At 39.1% G+C, this 16940-nt stretch overlaps 2 protein-coding genes across 5 annotated transcripts in view; one reads left to right on the top strand and one right to left on the bottom strand.

The window, feature by feature from the left end:
* Nucleotides 1–4137, bottom strand: part of PACRG (parkin coregulated) — a 516787-nt gene extending 512650 nt beyond the window's left edge. Inside the window, exon 1 of one of the 4 annotated variants that reach the window (XM_077899338.1) lies at nucleotides 3637–4137. In XM_077899338.1, the coding sequence (XP_077755464.1) occupies nucleotides 3637–3792 (156 nt within the window). In that variant the 5' untranslated portion in view covers nucleotides 3793–4137. The remainder of the gene's footprint in view (nucleotides 1–3636) is intronic. The other 3 variants (XM_077899347.1, XM_077899358.1, XM_077899343.1) reach the window with 3 other exon arrangements.
* A 31-nt stretch (nucleotides 4138–4168) lies between these two features.
* The window catches only part of PRKN (parkin RBR E3 ubiquitin protein ligase), a 1299642-nt gene continuing 1286870 nt past the window's right edge, over nucleotides 4169–16940 (top strand). The window contains exon 1 of the mRNA XM_077899327.1: nucleotides 4169–4426. Coding sequence (XP_077755453.1) covers nucleotides 4420–4426 — 7 coding nt within the window. The 5' untranslated portion in view covers nucleotides 4169–4419. The remainder of the gene's footprint in view (nucleotides 4427–16940) is intronic.

Below are 16940 nucleotides of genomic sequence, written 5' to 3'. Positions count from 1 at the left end.
ATATTTAGCACTGGTGATGGACACTTCTAATCACCCACTGATTTTCCCTTTTCCCTTTATTACACTAATAGAATGCTTCAAGTTCCAGCTGCACATAGAGCTACCAGTCAGAGACTCCATTTCCCAGCCTCTCTTGCAACTGGATGTGGTCATAAACTAAGTTTTGGCAATGGATATGAACAGAAGAGACAAGTGCAACTTTTGGGACATGCATTCCTAATGAAGCTGCTTGTCTCCATTTCTTCCCATATCTTCTCATAGGTTGCTCCTTACCCATTTTTCTGTCCCAATGCCTGAAGTAGGTGTTGGAGATTATGTCCTTTTGCAACTTTATGACTTTCTTAGTCCTTTTCCTAATAAAAGAGGTATAGGGACTGGGATTTCCTTCAAGGGTCAGTTTTTCATAGGGTTTTATAAAAAGGGAAAATGTAGGCCTATCACCAAATTCTGGCCAGTGGGATGTGAATGAGAGTAGGGTGCAGTGTCTGGGTCATGCCTCTAAAAGGAAGCTCTCTGTTTCTTCTTTCCTTCTTTCTGGGGGTAGCGATTTGACCCTGGTAGTGGTGAGTCCACCTTGACCCAGGGCATCACCTTACAGGACATAAAGCAAGAATATAGAAGCAGTGCCCAACAAACTTGGACTTATATGTAACAGAAACAACTACCATCTTAGTTAAACTAATGTTATTTGGTCTCTGTTATAGCAGCCAAATAGGTATCTTAATACATACTCTATAAATATTGACCATTACCACTATCTGTTGAATGAATATATGATCGGTAAGTATAAACATCTCTATATAAATAATGTAATATTAAGGAATTATTTCTCCCATTCCCCTAAACTTTGAACATAAAACATCTATAGTCTATTGAAAAGGATATCTATGGTATAAAGCTTCAGGTGAAGTCAACTTCTGTATCATCATCAGTTTGGGTTCATATCTTAACTTGCTTTATGCTAATGTGTATTAGCACAAAAATTATCTACTGTCAGTTGAGATTAAATCAATACAACACTGACCTATTGGTTTCTGGTTGTAAGTTCTAACATACCATGAAACAAGGCCTATAAAGGGAAAACGGACTATGAAATCTTCAAATTCTATATGTCTTATCATTCTTTTTTAGGCAAATGTAACAACATGAATTTGGATATTAGTCTCTGATTTCAGGGATTTTATCCATGTTTGCTGTCATACAGAATGCAACAACAATTTCAAAGAAGTAAAGGAAGACCAATATTTGACATTAGGTCTTAAAAACTAGCCATTTGTGTTTATTTATTATTTTATAATTTTTTGATTCTTATACACAGACTATGACTATTTAAATAGAGATTTCTTTTTGTATAGTCCACCCGATCTAATCTGTTTATTATCAAGTGTATACATTTATGTTACTAGAGCACTCTCACAGAAACACCAAGAGAGCCCACAGAACTCGTTAGGGGTTAGCTGTGTATGTATGTTGTGGAAGTACACTGGAATGGTGACTTGTTTAATTAGGAGGTGTTTGAAAGAGGCAATTGAAGGTGAGCCCCAACACTGGAAATATGATTTGGGTGTCAGCTTTGGGACAGGGGTTGTGATTAAGAAAAGCTGGAGCCTGGCACATTATTTTCTGAATAGAAATAAGCCTTAAAAAAAGAGATTGAGCTATTTTGACTTTTTAATGCCAAAAGGTTTATACTGTTGAAGACAGAAATGGTGAAATGTGAATATTGTATATAAAAAGGAAATGTTTTATTTTCTATACGAGTAGAGTTCTTTTGTATAAACAGTATCTTGTGTTAATTTTCCTTGGAGTACTAAGGATCGGGAGTTTGTTTTGCTGATCCCAAATCTTCAGAACTGTGTCTGTGTTAGCAAGTTCTTAGCTCAGCTAACACAAACAAACAAACAAAACTAAGAGAGAGAGAGTTGCTGAATGAGTAGATAATGCTTGCATTTATGAACTGCAATTTCCCACTAAATGAAGTGAAGGAATGACATAACCTGTTTTGAGAATCTTCATGGAAATACAGATACCACACTAAGACTTTTCCTAAAAGCACAAAAATAAGAAGATATTTAACTCAGGTAAGTTGTTTATAAAGAAGGCTGCTTCATGGTCAATGTTTTTTGTTATTTTAGTTTTGTAAGCATATTTACTACATTTGGTAATACTGGAATACTTAATTTTCCAGGAAACTATGGCTTTAGGTATAAGGCTATGTTAAAAAAATAAACATGATTATAAACATAGATTTTGAAAAAAAGAGAGAATCTGACCCATTTTCTCCATGAACAAATATAAAATTGAAAAAAAATGACCATGATAATAACTAGAAATATTGGGTAGAATAAAAAATCAATTAGCCTGAATGGTTATGGTATTCTATATTGCTGAGAAACGAGTCATCTTGACTCCTATGACCACCTATTCACGTGAAAAACATGCAAAAAGATTGCAACTATAGCAAGCGGGAGTTTTAGTCTATTTGCACAAATTTTCACTATTGTAAATCAACTGACACACAATCCAATAATCCAAATATCATTTTGTGTACTGATACGGCGATATGACCTAGGGATCTGGAGGTAATCTGTTTCATTCATATAGGTAAAGGATGGGGTTTCGGAATAAGGTATTAGACTTGCAACATTTATGCAAAAGAAATAATGTGATACTGTAAAGCAACGCTATTCATTTAACATAATGAGCTGCTATACAATAAGTCAGATGTTCCCAGAGTGTAAGTTATATAAATTTGAAAGCTGCATTTATTATTAATATCTCATTCCCAGACAGGGGCTTGCTTAGTCAGTCAGTAGTAAAACCTGGCTTAGCATACCAAATTTAAAGCTGTTTAACAAATATGAAAGTTTTTTTTTTAAACTATCCTGCTTGTAGCTAAATCACTTGTGTGCATTTTAAACCATCCCCCCCCACAGTATTGAGAATATTTTATTTTTGCTACCACAAGTAATAGACATCAAAATACAAATTATAGTAATAGTTAGAAATATTTGAACTTAAGGCTTGGACTGTTTAAAACTTATCATCATTCAAAAGGTCTGGAAATAGACCTTCCTGTTACATTGCCTATCCGAACTCTAACAAGCTGATCTTATTTTGTAAGAAAGAGGCTTGTTAGGGTCAACGCAGGGATGCTCTAAAATTCCTTCGTTTGAACTGATGAGAGTTCCTAACTGTAGACGATTTAACGAGTTTATGGTTCCAGGTGTACATCAGCACATGTCAAATTCTGCAAGAGCTTATGATCTCTAAGAACTCGCCTTCTAGAATGACCTTTGCTGAGTGGGGCTCGATTAGGAATCGATACGTAAAGAGGCTCTTTAAAAAAAAAAAAAATCGTGTCAATAGTTTTAAGAGTACCTTGGCGTGGTCTAGAAACCATGAGTTAGGAGGAAGGTGCTTGTCAGTGGGTAAGAGTGCCTCACGTGCCCAGGATCCTTCCTGACACCCCAGCCAGGACCTCCTCACCCTGCTGGGCGCCGTCTGCAGAGGCGCCCCCCTCGGTGCCGCAGACCCCCCAGGACACGGATTCAGGATCCATCCCAGGCCGGCCAGCAGCTATCGCCTGCTGTCCCCTGATCGGAGCGAGTGCATATTCAATGCAGGGTCACTTACGACTGAGTTTTTCATCATGGCTTTGACTGTGAAGCCCTCAGAAACCAGGGAGTGAGGCTGGTGCACCGGGAGCGGCTGTTGCGCCAGCAGCTTGGTCCTCTTCGGCATCTTGTCTGGGCATTTGTTTAAGCTCAGGGTCTCTTTTTCTGCCACCATCTTCCTAGAAAATGTCTCGATCTCATAAAACGTGTAGTAAAAGAATCAGTGGGTTTTACGCATGTGAGAAGGAGTTCGGGGGGGAAAAATGTAAAAAGGCGCGTTACTGGTAGAAATTCAACCCCTCGTAGTGCCCAGGTTGATCCAGATGTTTGGCAGCTCCTAGGTGAGGGGAGTTGACGGAGGGGAGGGGCGGGAGGAGGGAAGGACCGTGGCGAGAGCCCTAAGAAGCTTCCAAAGGTAAGCCTCCCGGTTGCTAAGCGACGCGTCAACACTGCGGCCCCGAGGCCCAGGCCCCCCGTGACGTAGCACGCTTGCTGGGCCTGAATGCGGAGAGGCGGCGGAAGGCGGCGGGCGGAAGGCGGGCGGCGGCGGGCGGAAGGCCCACGGCAGGCCGACGGCGGGCGGGGAGGGGGCGGCGCGATGGGAGAAACTACGCTGTCAAACTACGACTCCCAGAAGGCCCCTGGCTGCGCGTCGTCCGCGCGTGCGCATTCCGACAGCCGGCCCCAGGGAGGCAGGTGCTGGAAGATTTAACCCCGGAGCCACACTTGTGGGAGGCGCGGGCGGGCGCCGGTGCGGGCGTAGCCCCCTGCGTGCCCAGCAGCCTCCACCTGCCTAGTGACCATGATAGGTACGTGAGTACCTGCCAGGTACAGCCTCTCTGCGCCTCCTCGCCGGGCCTCGGCGGACAGGGACGCCCCCGCCCCCAGGGTGTCGGCCGGTGTCAACTGTCAGTGTCGGGACGGCCGTGTCCGCCGGCCCTCGGCCCGCGCTGCGCGCTTCCCGGTGCCCGCCGTGGGCCGGGGGAATACGTGTGTGTGAGCTCAGCCCCCGCCCAGCCCGTGCTCGGACAGCTTCCCCGGGGACCCCTGCGTGCGCGCCTGCGCCTCCCGAGGTGGAGGCTGCGGCGCGCGTTCCCACGGCGAGCGCCGCGCCCCGCCCCGCCCCGCCCCGCCCCGCCCCGCCCCGCCGGACTCGGGGGTCGGTTCGCAGGCCCCTCACGTGCACCCTCGGCCCCGCCCCTCGGGGGCTGCCTCCCCGCTAGGGACGGATGGGACCCGCCGCCTGTAGGACTCTTTCCGGGGAAACCCTATACCGAAGCTTTCAGCTCTAGCGGAAGGCACCTGCCGGGATGGTTAGGATTCAGAGACATTCCTGCAGAGGAACTTAAACCTCTCGCTCCCTCGATTTTTCCTTGTAAATCTCTCCTTGTAGGTCTGAGATGAAAGAATCTAGAGTAAAGAATAACAAGGATTAAATATTGGCATAATGAATTATTAGTTGACACAAAATGACCTGGGTGCATATTTATGATGAAAGCTTTGGAAATGGTTTGTGGTAATTGTTTATAAACACTGTGACAAAAGTTTCCTCCCCCTCCCCGTCCTCCCCGTCCTCCCCGTCCTCCTCGTCGTCCTCCTCCTCTTCCTCCTCCTCCTCCTCTTCCCTCTCCCCCTCCTCCTCCCCCCTCCTCCTCCCCCCCCCTCCTCCTCCTCTTCGCGGTAATCTTTGAAATGAGTGGAAATACACAGTATGATTAGAAACCAGTGTTATTTGGGGCGTTTATTATGACAGAGACTTACTTTAGATTGTGTATGGAAGATTTGGTGACCCTATTTGGAGATTATTCCTGATGAGTACCACTTAAAAAACAATTTTGATTGCATCGAGTGCATCTGAAGTCAGAAATGGTCAGTCCAGAAAGATGAGAAGTGGATTTTTAAAATACGTAAGTTTGTATGCACTGATAGAGTCTTAAGTCTTTTATTTAGGAAAATTAATGTTAAAGCGTAAAACATTCTACCCAGAGGGAGAATCATGCCAGTGATTAACTGATGCTGTCTTTGCAGCAATGATAAAACCTAGGGATGTTGTCCAATTTTTCTCACCTTTCTAGCACGGTATGACTTTTGGTGAATGACTTTTGAAAGTCATCCAATGAAGACATTTTTCTTATAAATGAATGTTTTATATAAACTTTTATGAATCTTTTGAACCCAACTTTTACATATAATCCACTATAAACGGCTCTGAGTGGAATCAGAAAAACTAATAGAAGAAATTTTTAAAAATCCATGATGTCAGCATTTTACAGAAAAAATTATGTTTTATTTGAAGACAATTATAAAATTTTATTTTAATTCAACTTAATTTAGTGCATGCATGCTCTTAAAAGAAGCAAGTTTATAGCAAAGCTATATAAAGATAGGGACTTAAGATCTAAAAATCACAATTCTAAATTGTTATCTGATAAATGACTATATAAGAACTTTAAAAAAAAAGAACTTTGGTAGGATGAACTATGTTTAGGGAATTTAGTTTATTTGGGACTTAGGGACATAAGACAGAAGAGTATGATCTTTGGATTTGATGATTAGACAGTTATTAGTAACTTGTAATTACATGGAGAATATAAGGTAGATTTTAAAAGGTGTTTTTTCTTATACTCCAGTTGTTGTTTTACATAGTGCAAATAAATGTGTATTACAACATAAGTACAACATGCCCCATCCCAAGAAAGGTACTTTACATATAAAAACCATGTGGACAATGTGCAGTACATTATTTTATACAAGTAATTGCAATGCCTAATTCTGTTGGTGGGCACTTTTTGATAAAAATCTTAATTGCCAATTTTGGACTTGTATTGGTGAAGAGAGTGTGTGGAAAGGTAGGTGAAAGTGGAGGCAATTAAAAAGGAAAGGTAGGTGAAAGTGGAGGCAATTAAAAAGTGATGGGTTTCCTGTTTGTGAATAAACCTCAGAGCCAGGAAAGGCATTATTGTTTATACCTAGTAATAGGCTGGAGATAAAAATATACCTCAGTATATATCTGGGTTTGTTTTTTTTTTTCCTGTTAAAGACATTGTGCTACTCAGAACTTGCCTGTTTTATGCTTGTGCTCTCTTTAATTGCTACACCCTCTTTAATGCAAATAGTACTCTTCCATTTTACAAAAATCTTGGCTTACTTTTGAGGAAAAACAACAATAGGAGTAAAGGGGATTGATTGTTACCCCACTACGAGTAGAATTAACCTTCCTTTTTTGTTCTTAAAACCTAGGATTCCTTCTTGGTACAGAGACTGCCTCAAAAGTACTTATATTTCTCACTTGAATTATGACTGATACGTTAAATGCCTGGCCCAGACAGTCATAGAAACATAGTTTAATTAATTATGACTTTGAGAAGTATGGAGTAGGACATCAGGGTATCATAAAGCACAATAGAAAGGCATAAGAAAATTCTACTTAGAAAGATATAATTTTTGGTATCATTAAAAACATTTTCACTCTTTTAAAAATTAGCAATTTAAAATTGAATTTTAGTAGCGATATTTGTGGTATATCCTAATTCCTACAGAACTAGATTTAGGTAATGAGTAGTATCATATATTAAAGTGTGGGGATCTGTATACAACAGTGTTGCCAATATTGAAATTCAAATTCAGTGTCTCACTCTTTAAAGGTTTTTTATTAAAAAAAATAACAATTAGAACATAGTCACATTTGTATGTTGTTTAAATTATCTCTTAGGAAAAAACCTATATCCACCTATATAACTCCACCCCATAGTAATTCTTGCCTTCTCTTATTTTTGTGGATGTACACAAATTATACAAATACTCTTCAATAAATGAGCATTCAGTAGGTTTATAGATTGCTGTCATCAGAAATGTTTGTGTTCCTGTCTTTTTATTTTTTTTTTATTTTTTATTTTTATTTTTTTGTTCCTGTCTTTTTATTTGCATATGTAAGCATATATGTAAAGTAAAGATCTTAGTTCAATTTCTGGGTGGATTTTCTAGTCAAAAGATTAGTAGATTTTAAATTTTTCTAGGTATTTCTAAATTGTTATAAAGTAGGTCACCATATTTTATATTTCTATCTAATGCAACAAGGTAGCAAAATCTGCTGTTACTCCTCAGGACAGAAAAATTTCAAGAAGACATCCTCCCCAAGACTGACTCACACTGTCCATCAGCAGAGCACCTACTGGGTTTTTCCTTTCTCCCTGCCTCTTTCCATCCCACCCCCAAGTTTAATTCCTTTGAGCAGTGCACTAAACCTGGTTGGTGCACTATGGTTGGTGGCTCTGCTCTGACTGGCAGTGTTTATAAGAATGCACATTTACTCCTTGTGTACCACAAAATACTTTTATTTTTGCCTTCTTGATGAGTGAAAAACAGTATATTTAAATTTTTAAAATGAATTTATGAGGGAAAAACCCTTTCATTTTTCATTTTATATTGCTTTATTTTCATGAAAACAGATCCAGTGATTGGGCACATACTGTGTGCTTAGTACTACTCCAGGTGCCAGGGATACACTGAATGAAATAGAAAAAAAAATGCCCATGCTATTATGAATATGCAGTCTAATTTGCTATTTGCCTACAAATCTATATATTTGTTTTAAAGCTTATATGAGGTGAATTTTAAAGTCTCAGAGTTTATATTTTTAGTTGATTGTGATGTACTGATACTTGCTTTGCCATTTCAATAATTTTAGATAAAAAGTAACCCTACATCGAAGTATTCATAGGCTCTGAAAGCTTCTATTTTTGGTGAGGTACATTTATGTCATAAAGGAAACTACTGAATCTTTGCATAGACTATTTCCTGTAATTATGTACAGTTCTTTGGGTCCAAAGGCTCTAAAATCATGACCTAATGCCCTTTACAATTTTGGAATGATTTAAGGATTTTTTTTGAAGTCTACGTTTTTTTTTTTTGAAATCTCAGAGCTTCATTGCTTGAAAATGATACAATGAAAGTACTTTGTATTAAGATATGCAGATCCATTTCTACCTCCAAAGCTTCTTTGAAAAATGGGGAAAAAAATCTCCTTACTTCGAAATGCTTCATATTCATGAAACCAATTTCAATGGAGAATAGTCTATTCTGTTAGCTTTTAGTTCTTTGATCAATGAAAATTGTTTCTTACCTGCTGTTTCTTTAGCCTTTAATTGTGGCCCAATGCTTATTCAGTGTTTCTGTTTTAATTTGCATTTAATGAGCTCATTTTAAATATTTCTTTGTAGTAACTTGAATGGTTTCTCTCAAGTTCTGTTATATTAAAGAAGGAAATTTATATGACAGTTGGCTGATTTATGTTGCAGCTCACCTTCCTGCCTTATTTGCTTACCCCTATTGGAGAGAGTCTGGGTTAAAAAGAATTGTTGGTAATGTTACTATTATTTCCCCCAGTACTATATGTCCTAATTATCTGGGACTTCTATCAGGTTTATTCCTATATCTATTTTCACTAACTAGAAATGTTTCTTCCCTGGATTAACAGGTATTTCAGCTCACAATAATGATTTCAATGTCAGTTCTTTCTGAGGTACTGGATCAGGTGGTGCTGTGCAGGGGAGGCCCAGGTGGTGGCAAATGTGTATGTATTGCCTCCTGGAAAGGAGCAGAGGGAAATAGGAGACCATTTCTCCGAGACAAGTCTGTGATCTAGTTGGACTGATAAGACATATATTTGAGGTAAAAAAATCCCCTCTCCTCCACAACAGAAGCAGAGTAAGTAGAGATGTTTATATATCAACACAAACATGCGCACACACACCATCACATCACAGTTTTCATGTCTCTTCTGCACACCTTATTTTCTCAGCTTTGAATGTTACTCCTCTTTAGTGCATCTGGAAACTACTGTTCATCCTGGAAGATCCACTTCAAATGATACCAACTTTATATGAAGTTTTCCTTAAGATCTTCACCTGTGTGTCAACTCTCACACTTCTCAGCCTGAAGCAATTAGCTCCTCCTTTAGAATCAACCAAGAGCTTAGCAACCATTATCTGTCACCTTATAGCATAAAGGTGTACGGAAAAACAAAGATTTGCAATCCTATGTTGTAAGTATCATGATATAGGTTTATACAGGGAAGTGCAGGAGAGGGCAACTAGTAGAGTCTGGTCAATCCACTGTGTCCAGAGACACTGAGGGACAAGTAGGAGTTAATTAGAAGAGGGCAATGTTCTAGATGGAGGGACAGACATGAGCTGAGGCATGGCAGGGAGAGGGAAGAGGGGATGAAGACTATGCAGTGAGGTGGAGGCCAGAAGAATTAGGCTGGCACCAGGCTGGAAGGGCAGAGTCTGTCAGCTGTAAGCAGGGCCAAGGGCGGTAGCTTTATAATACAGTGGAAGGAGGAGTCAGTGAACCATTGTGTACACAAGAGCATTATGAATGGATTACATTTTAGAAAGATGTCTGTGGCAGTAATGGAAAGCTGTAGTACAGTGCAATGGTGCCTAGAAGTCCAGGTAAATGTTAATGGCTTCTTTTTCTCTCAAGCAGGAGATGATGGTCTTCTGCTAAGAGAGAGAGAGTGGTTGTAGGATAGGAGATGGCTTTTCTCGGCCTGGCAACATTTTTGAGGTCATTAACTCATCTCTGATGAAGGGCTGTATTTCTAAAATAAATTTTTAAAATTATCCCGATTTTTATAGAATGTATTAAATGTCTCTCATTGACAGATTTTTTTTCATGTTACTAAAGCTTTAAATTCATGTTTCAAAAGTATTGTATATGTCCTTTTTTTTTCTTTTCTTTTTTTAAAATATTTATTTATTCATGAAAGACAGAGAGAGAGAGAGAGGCAGAGACACAGGCAGAGGGAGAAGCAGGTCCCATATAGGGATCCCGATGTGGGACTCAATCCTGGTCTCCAGGATCACATCCTGGGCTGAAGGCGGCGCTAAACCACTGAGCCACCCAGGCTGCCCTCTATATGTCCTTCTTTGATATGTGGCATATGATGCTTAGGTTTCTATTTATAGTTTCTTCTGTAATGAGAAAACTGTTGCTAAAGCCAGAGGTCCTAAGTGACTCAGCATAGTCCATTATAGGGTTGGTTCCTTTTCAATATCTGTATAACTTATGTACCTGGTCACATATTGAGACCATCCTTGGACCAATGTTTGTATTTTTAATAGTATTGATAGATTCTTTTTTTTTTTTTAAAAGATTTTATTTATTCGTTCATAAGAGACAGAGGCAGAGACATAGGCAGAGGGAGAAGCAGGCTTCCTGTGGGGTACCTGATGGAAGACTCGATCCCAGGACCCCGGGATCATGACCTGAGCCAAAGGCAGACACTCAACCACTGAGCCATCCAGGGGTCCCTTGTATCAATAGACTATTTTTCTTTTTTTTTAAGATTCTGTTTATTTATTCATGAGAGACAGAGAGAGAGAGAGAGAGAGAGAGACAGAGACACAGGTAGAGGGAGAAGCAGGCCCCATGCAGGGAGCCCGATGTAGGACTCAATCCTGGGACTCCAGAATCATGCCCTGGGCCGAAGGCAGGCGCCAAACCGCTGAGCCACCCAGGGATCCCCGTATCGATAGATTCTTAATGATTTCTCCAATTCATTTTTTCTGTAGGCCTTGAGCAGATTCCCTTATGAAGGTTATCATTAGAACCTTTTACCATTGGAAGACAGAAAAAACTCAAGATGTACAATATATAGCAACTTTACCTGTTCCTCAAAACCCTATTCCTACTCTCATCAAATAGGAAAAAAAATAGTGATTAGGGAATTAATATTGGTGTTCCAGTTTAGACAGTTTTATTATTTACCTAATTGATGGATGTACCGGTTATTCCTATTGTTAAATGTTTCTGGAGTTTCAGTACACAAATTAGATGACCTGAGATGAAGCCCTTTGTGACTACATAGAGATTTTTTTTAAGCTTATTGTGCAGAGTAGATGCATTTTCCAGAACATGGAAAGGTAGGATATGCACCTGAAGCCCGCTCTGTATAAATAACATAGAGAAATAGCACTGAGTTTACAATGTCTGTATTTCAGAGAAGTCATCTGTACGCCCCCTTTTCTTGTGTCTTATTGTTTTTTTCAATCCCACCTTCTTTTTCTCAGAAGCTGGAATTTTAACGTTTCATTCTTCAACTCAAAAGAGCAGCTGCTGTCTGAATAACTAAGAGGGGAGCTCTTACTTCACTTGCTGCTGGTTTCCATAGGGCTCTACTGTTGGTTGTAAAAGTGTTTCTGAGGGTCACAGTGGGAATGGCATGACTAACCAGATGGAGGACCACCAGGGTCCTTCCCTCCATGGGGAGCTGCCTGCAGTAAACATGCCTCATTTTTGTGTTTTGCTTTCCGAGGAATCTGGTCCTTGGACACGTTATTCCTTGATCCAGTTTTGGATAATGAGGACTGGCCAGAGAATTGGGCACCAGTTAGGCTTACTGCCTGGAGAAATAAAGGTTGAAGAATAACTCTTCACACTCTAGCATGCTTCTTTCCACCCCTGAGTTCTGGCTTGGAGTCCTTTCCAGCTCCATGGCATGTCCTTGGGGAGTGAGAGGAACAGATTTAAGTACAACCAAGGCACCATTCTTTGAGTTGCTGCTTACCTGGCTGCCTAGCACAGAGAGGTGTAGACTGCACAAGTCAGTAGGCGTTTACCGCATTTGGATAATGATGTGTGATAGTATCGAAATATGTTTTTAAATGAAGATGCCTGAGTTAACAGTATTGGAGAGAATTGTATGTCTTTTACTGTGCAGTCAATTTAGACATAATTATATGATACAGAAAGTAATATATAGTGGAGGTCTGATATTTGCTTCCTACTTGACATTTAGGAATTGCTGAGATGCCCAACCATTGGCAGGTTAGGGCATTTCTTTTTTTAATGTGGTCCTCTCTAGAGTCTTTTTTTTCTTCATTGTCCATTTTTATGTATGTTTATAGGACTTGCAGTTTCTCATTACATGCAGTTTCTATCAAATGTGTTGTTGTTTTTCCATTGGTTTGACTTCAGGGAATTCACCAAATAATCTATTCTCAGTGTATGATGATTTTACACTGGGTGTATACACTTGCCTTTGTACCCTGGAAACTGCTGGGAACTACAGCTCTACTGCACATTTTATAACTATTTTTCTAGGAGGGGGCATTCTGGAATATTTTTATTTGGGGCCTCACATATGAGGAACTTCTCTATTGGGTCTAGTCATGGTTATCACAATTCTTTGTGTATAAATTTATTAAAATTCTTTCTGGCTTCTGCAGCCAGTTTAATCATTTTATGCCTAATAGAATGCAAGTTATGCTGGTAAAGTTAGTCAGAGAATGGGTCATGATGCTATTTGAGATCAGATTTCCAGAGGTGACATGATTTTTTCTTCAAGCAGTGATGATAATAAGAAAACTAACATTATGACCTAAGCCTTTAGTAGTTAAAGATTAAAAAAAAAATGAAAAAAAAATGAATGTAAGAGCTTAGTTATCATACCTGAAAACTAGATAGCATTATATATGTAAAAATTTCAGAAATATCCCCCCAAATTATTATCTTTGGATCATGGGATTCTTTTGCATTGTGTTTTTCAGATGTTCAACATTAAGCATATAATATTTTGCAAATACAGAAATGCAATAAATGTTATAAACACAGTCTTAAGTTTTGGACAAATATATCACCATCATGATATATGTGGAACTGACTATACTTCTGTGACAAATTATGTCAGATAAATGATCAGTCCTAGCATTCAGTAGTCTCATGTTTTGGTCATAAAAGTAGTGTTTTCAGGATGACAGAGATTAGTACCATCATTTCACTAACTTTTAAAATTGGTATACACTTGTGAGGCATGGCTTATTTATTGTATTTGGTTCCTATTGCTACTGTAACAAATCACAAGTTTGGTGGCTTGAAACAACATAGATTTTTTTTCTCTTACAGTTCTAGAGGGCACAAGTCCAACGTGAGTTTTAAGGGGCTAAAATCAGGTGTTAGAACTAGTTCCCAGAGGTTAGCAAAGACTCCTCTTGGACCTCCTTCCTGGCTCCTGGCTACCTTGCTTCAGTGTCAGTGTCTGCAGCCACATCACCTCTGCTTCTCTGTACTCAAATCTTCCTCTGCCACCTTCTTGTAAGGACACCTGTGGTTACAATCCCCATCTTAAGATCCTCAATTGAGTTGCATCTGCGAAGTCCCCTTTGCCATATAATCACATTCACAGGTTTCAGGGACCAGGACATGGCCAGCCTGAAGAGGTTGTTTTCAGCCTACCAATGTTACCATTAAGGCTTTTGCCATCTGAAAGCTAGTTTGGAAGTGTCTTATTATGACCTAAGAATAACAGATACAGGACATTGAATTGACTGTGATACTACTTGATTTTGCCTTTTCTGAGATCATTTAAAGGCAATACAGTAATGTCACACATGAGGAATCTAATATTTATTTTGTGGACTAGTTGATGAGGCTAGCCAAGGACATAACTCACTTTTCAAGGTAGTTTTCTCAGGTGGCAAAAGAACATGTGGCTACACTCCAGGACTGAAATGGTGAATTACAGCTGGGTAATTTGCTTTACCAGGTTGCTCATTTGTATCCTGTAGAGCAGAGGAAGCTTTGTTATGCTTTTGACAGGAAATATGACTTCACACAACAACACATGATCAGGCAAAGCAGGAGCAAAAACCATTTTATGTACATTTTGATTTCTTATTTGCCGGTTCACTATGAACGTTAGACACCTAATGCTCCTGTGGAATAATTTAACATTGTCCTGCCCTTCCTAAATAGCAACTAAACTGGCTTGCTTGAAAATTACACAGTTAAAAGTTTTAAGTAAATTCTAGTAATGTAATAAAGGACAAAAAAGAATGAAATTGTGTGCTTTGCTTAATTTTTTTTTTAAAAGATGTCAGTATAGAATTTGGTTTCATGAGGCAATTTACCTGAAATATTTGGAAAATATTCAATTACACATTGTTAGTACACTTAGGAGAAACTCTAAGGAAAATATGGAATAAATTTTTTAAATAGATGTAGAAATGGCTTTGTAAGAAAAGAAAAAGGTCATTTTTATTGGAAAGAAGTAAAATAAATGTTAAATTCAACATTTATTGAGACCCTGTGTTATAAAACCTGTCACAGGTAGCAACTCTGTGTATCCAAATGAGGAAGTCATAATTTAGTGAAGATGCTGTGCACATCTACAAAATAGTGATCAGCAATAACAGAAGTTATGGAAGAAGTTATGTGTTTACTTGTACAAGGGAACTTCCAGAGAAGAGGTAATGTTTGCGCTGGACCTTTAGGGATGAGTGGTCTCCGGAGAGGCAAATAAAGTGCATTCCTGACAGAGCAAGATGTGAGGGCTTGAATCTGGAGGCTGTGCTGGGGAAGGAGGAGTAGTGGTTGGGGACTCCAGTGTCAGGAGTTCAGAGAAGGAAATGGAGAAGGATCCCAGGTAAAGACAGATAGAGGCGTGCCCAAGACAGTTTTCTGGTCCGTGCTGGAGGGTTCAGGTTTTGCTACACTGATAATGAAGAGCCACTTGGTCTCATCACCAGGAATAGGCGTGGTCAGATTTATTTTCAGAAAGATAGCTTTGGCAGCAGAGCCAAGTTAAATCACACTCACTCCCTTTTGGATGACAGAAGTTATGACAGCACTAATCTGGTAGATCTGATTTCATAAAGAGCAGCATGTGTGCAACAAATGGACACCCTGTGTTAAATTCCAAGGCCCATTGGGGTAGAGGAAGCAAGCTTTACTGCTTGCAGTGGTCAATGGCAGGTGAATATAACTTGAGCCAATATAACTTGGCTCTTCTAAAACAGTAGAGAGTGATGGTGTCTGTGACTGAAAGTAAGTGAATTCAAAGAAATTAAAATAAAATTGGCAGTATCTAAGGTAAACACCTAGACTATTGCAATGCTTCCTACTTAGGATCTTTAAGCTACTAGAACAATCAGCTATACCTTGATAATCAGAGTAAAGAAATCCTTTAAAAGGTTTGTGTACTTCAGATTATTTCGATGGAATGATTTTTCTGCTGAAGTTTAAAGACCTCATCTCATTTCATTTTAATGTCATGTGTTTACTTACCTGCCTCATTCTTGGGGAAAGAAATATGCTTGTACTTAATAAATAATTGCTGAATGAATGAAAGTGTGAATCAAAGGAGGGGAGACCATTGTCTTGTCTCTGGTTTTTTCTTTAAACTCCCTTCCTGTTGCTGAGGTTGAAGTACCTCCTTGGAAGAATCTAGTATCCACTGATATTTCCCTAGGGGATGGGGTGCATTTTATTTAGCTTTGTAACCCCTAAACCAAGCATAATCCCAGTAAGTGTCAAAATGGATGAAAGAATAGAAAAGCAAAGTAATTATATAGTTTGATTTTGGCACAGACAAAATATATTAAAATGTTTCATATTCTCAGAAGAGATTTATTAATTTTAGAAAGATCTTTGTCACATTTTCCTGTGCAAAAATTAAAGCCAGTACAGGATGATGACTTCTTTCTTTTTTTACTGAGTCTTTACTGTTATTTCTCTAACTTATTGCTTCTCTAATGCTGCCCTTAGAGGGAAGCCATTCCATTATTTTAACTCTGGAATTAGCTGGGATTTCAAAGTGGTTACTCCTTGCAGGATGTTTAGAGTGTAAATCACATTGATGCATTGTGTCTTTTCCACCCTTAGCTTTTAAGTTTACAACAAATACAGACCCCAGTGATGCGCTGGGGTCTGCATTTATTTGCTTCCCTAATGCAGCTTTTCTCCATGGAATACTCTCAGTAGAAACATATGCTCAAAGCTTCAAAGTAATTACAATATCACTAAAAGCTTCATAATAACATTACTGAAACTAAATGTTAAAAAAATTTGATTTTCCTTGATCTAATCATTTCAATTTAATTTTAGACTACCACATGATTGATCGAGGAAACCTGGCAGGCCAAAGTCAAGGAGTGTTTATAATGCCTAAAGCCTTGCTCAGAAAACTTCAAGGCAATTTAATTTGCGTAGGAATTCATTTTAATTATTCTTAGGGATTCTTTTTTAAATGGGAAAAATAGATTTGTTTCCATGCTCTTAGTGTTTGACCTGCTCTGATGTCATCCATACAGTTTTCTGCCTGGTGACTATACCCCACCTGCTTCTCAGCCCTGCTAGACAAAGACCCCGGAGGATAAAAAGAAAGGTCCAAGCTCTAAAACAAAGAACGGAAGTCAGATTCTTTTTCATAATTGTTCTAAAGATGTTCTTTGATGTTATTTATAAGATAGGTTTAAATTTTAACCTTTTTTTTTTTTTTTTTAGAAATTATGGATAGTTTTGAAATATTTGTGTCTTTGC

This window comes from Canis aureus, chromosome 1 (genome assembly GCF_053574225.1).
Source record: "Canis aureus isolate CA01 chromosome 1, VMU_Caureus_v.1.0, whole genome shotgun sequence".
Classification (NCBI taxonomy): domain Eukaryota; kingdom Metazoa; phylum Chordata; class Mammalia; order Carnivora; family Canidae; genus Canis; species Canis aureus.
Note: the sequence above shows the minus strand (reverse complement) of the source record. Positions and strands in the feature narration are given on the sequence as shown.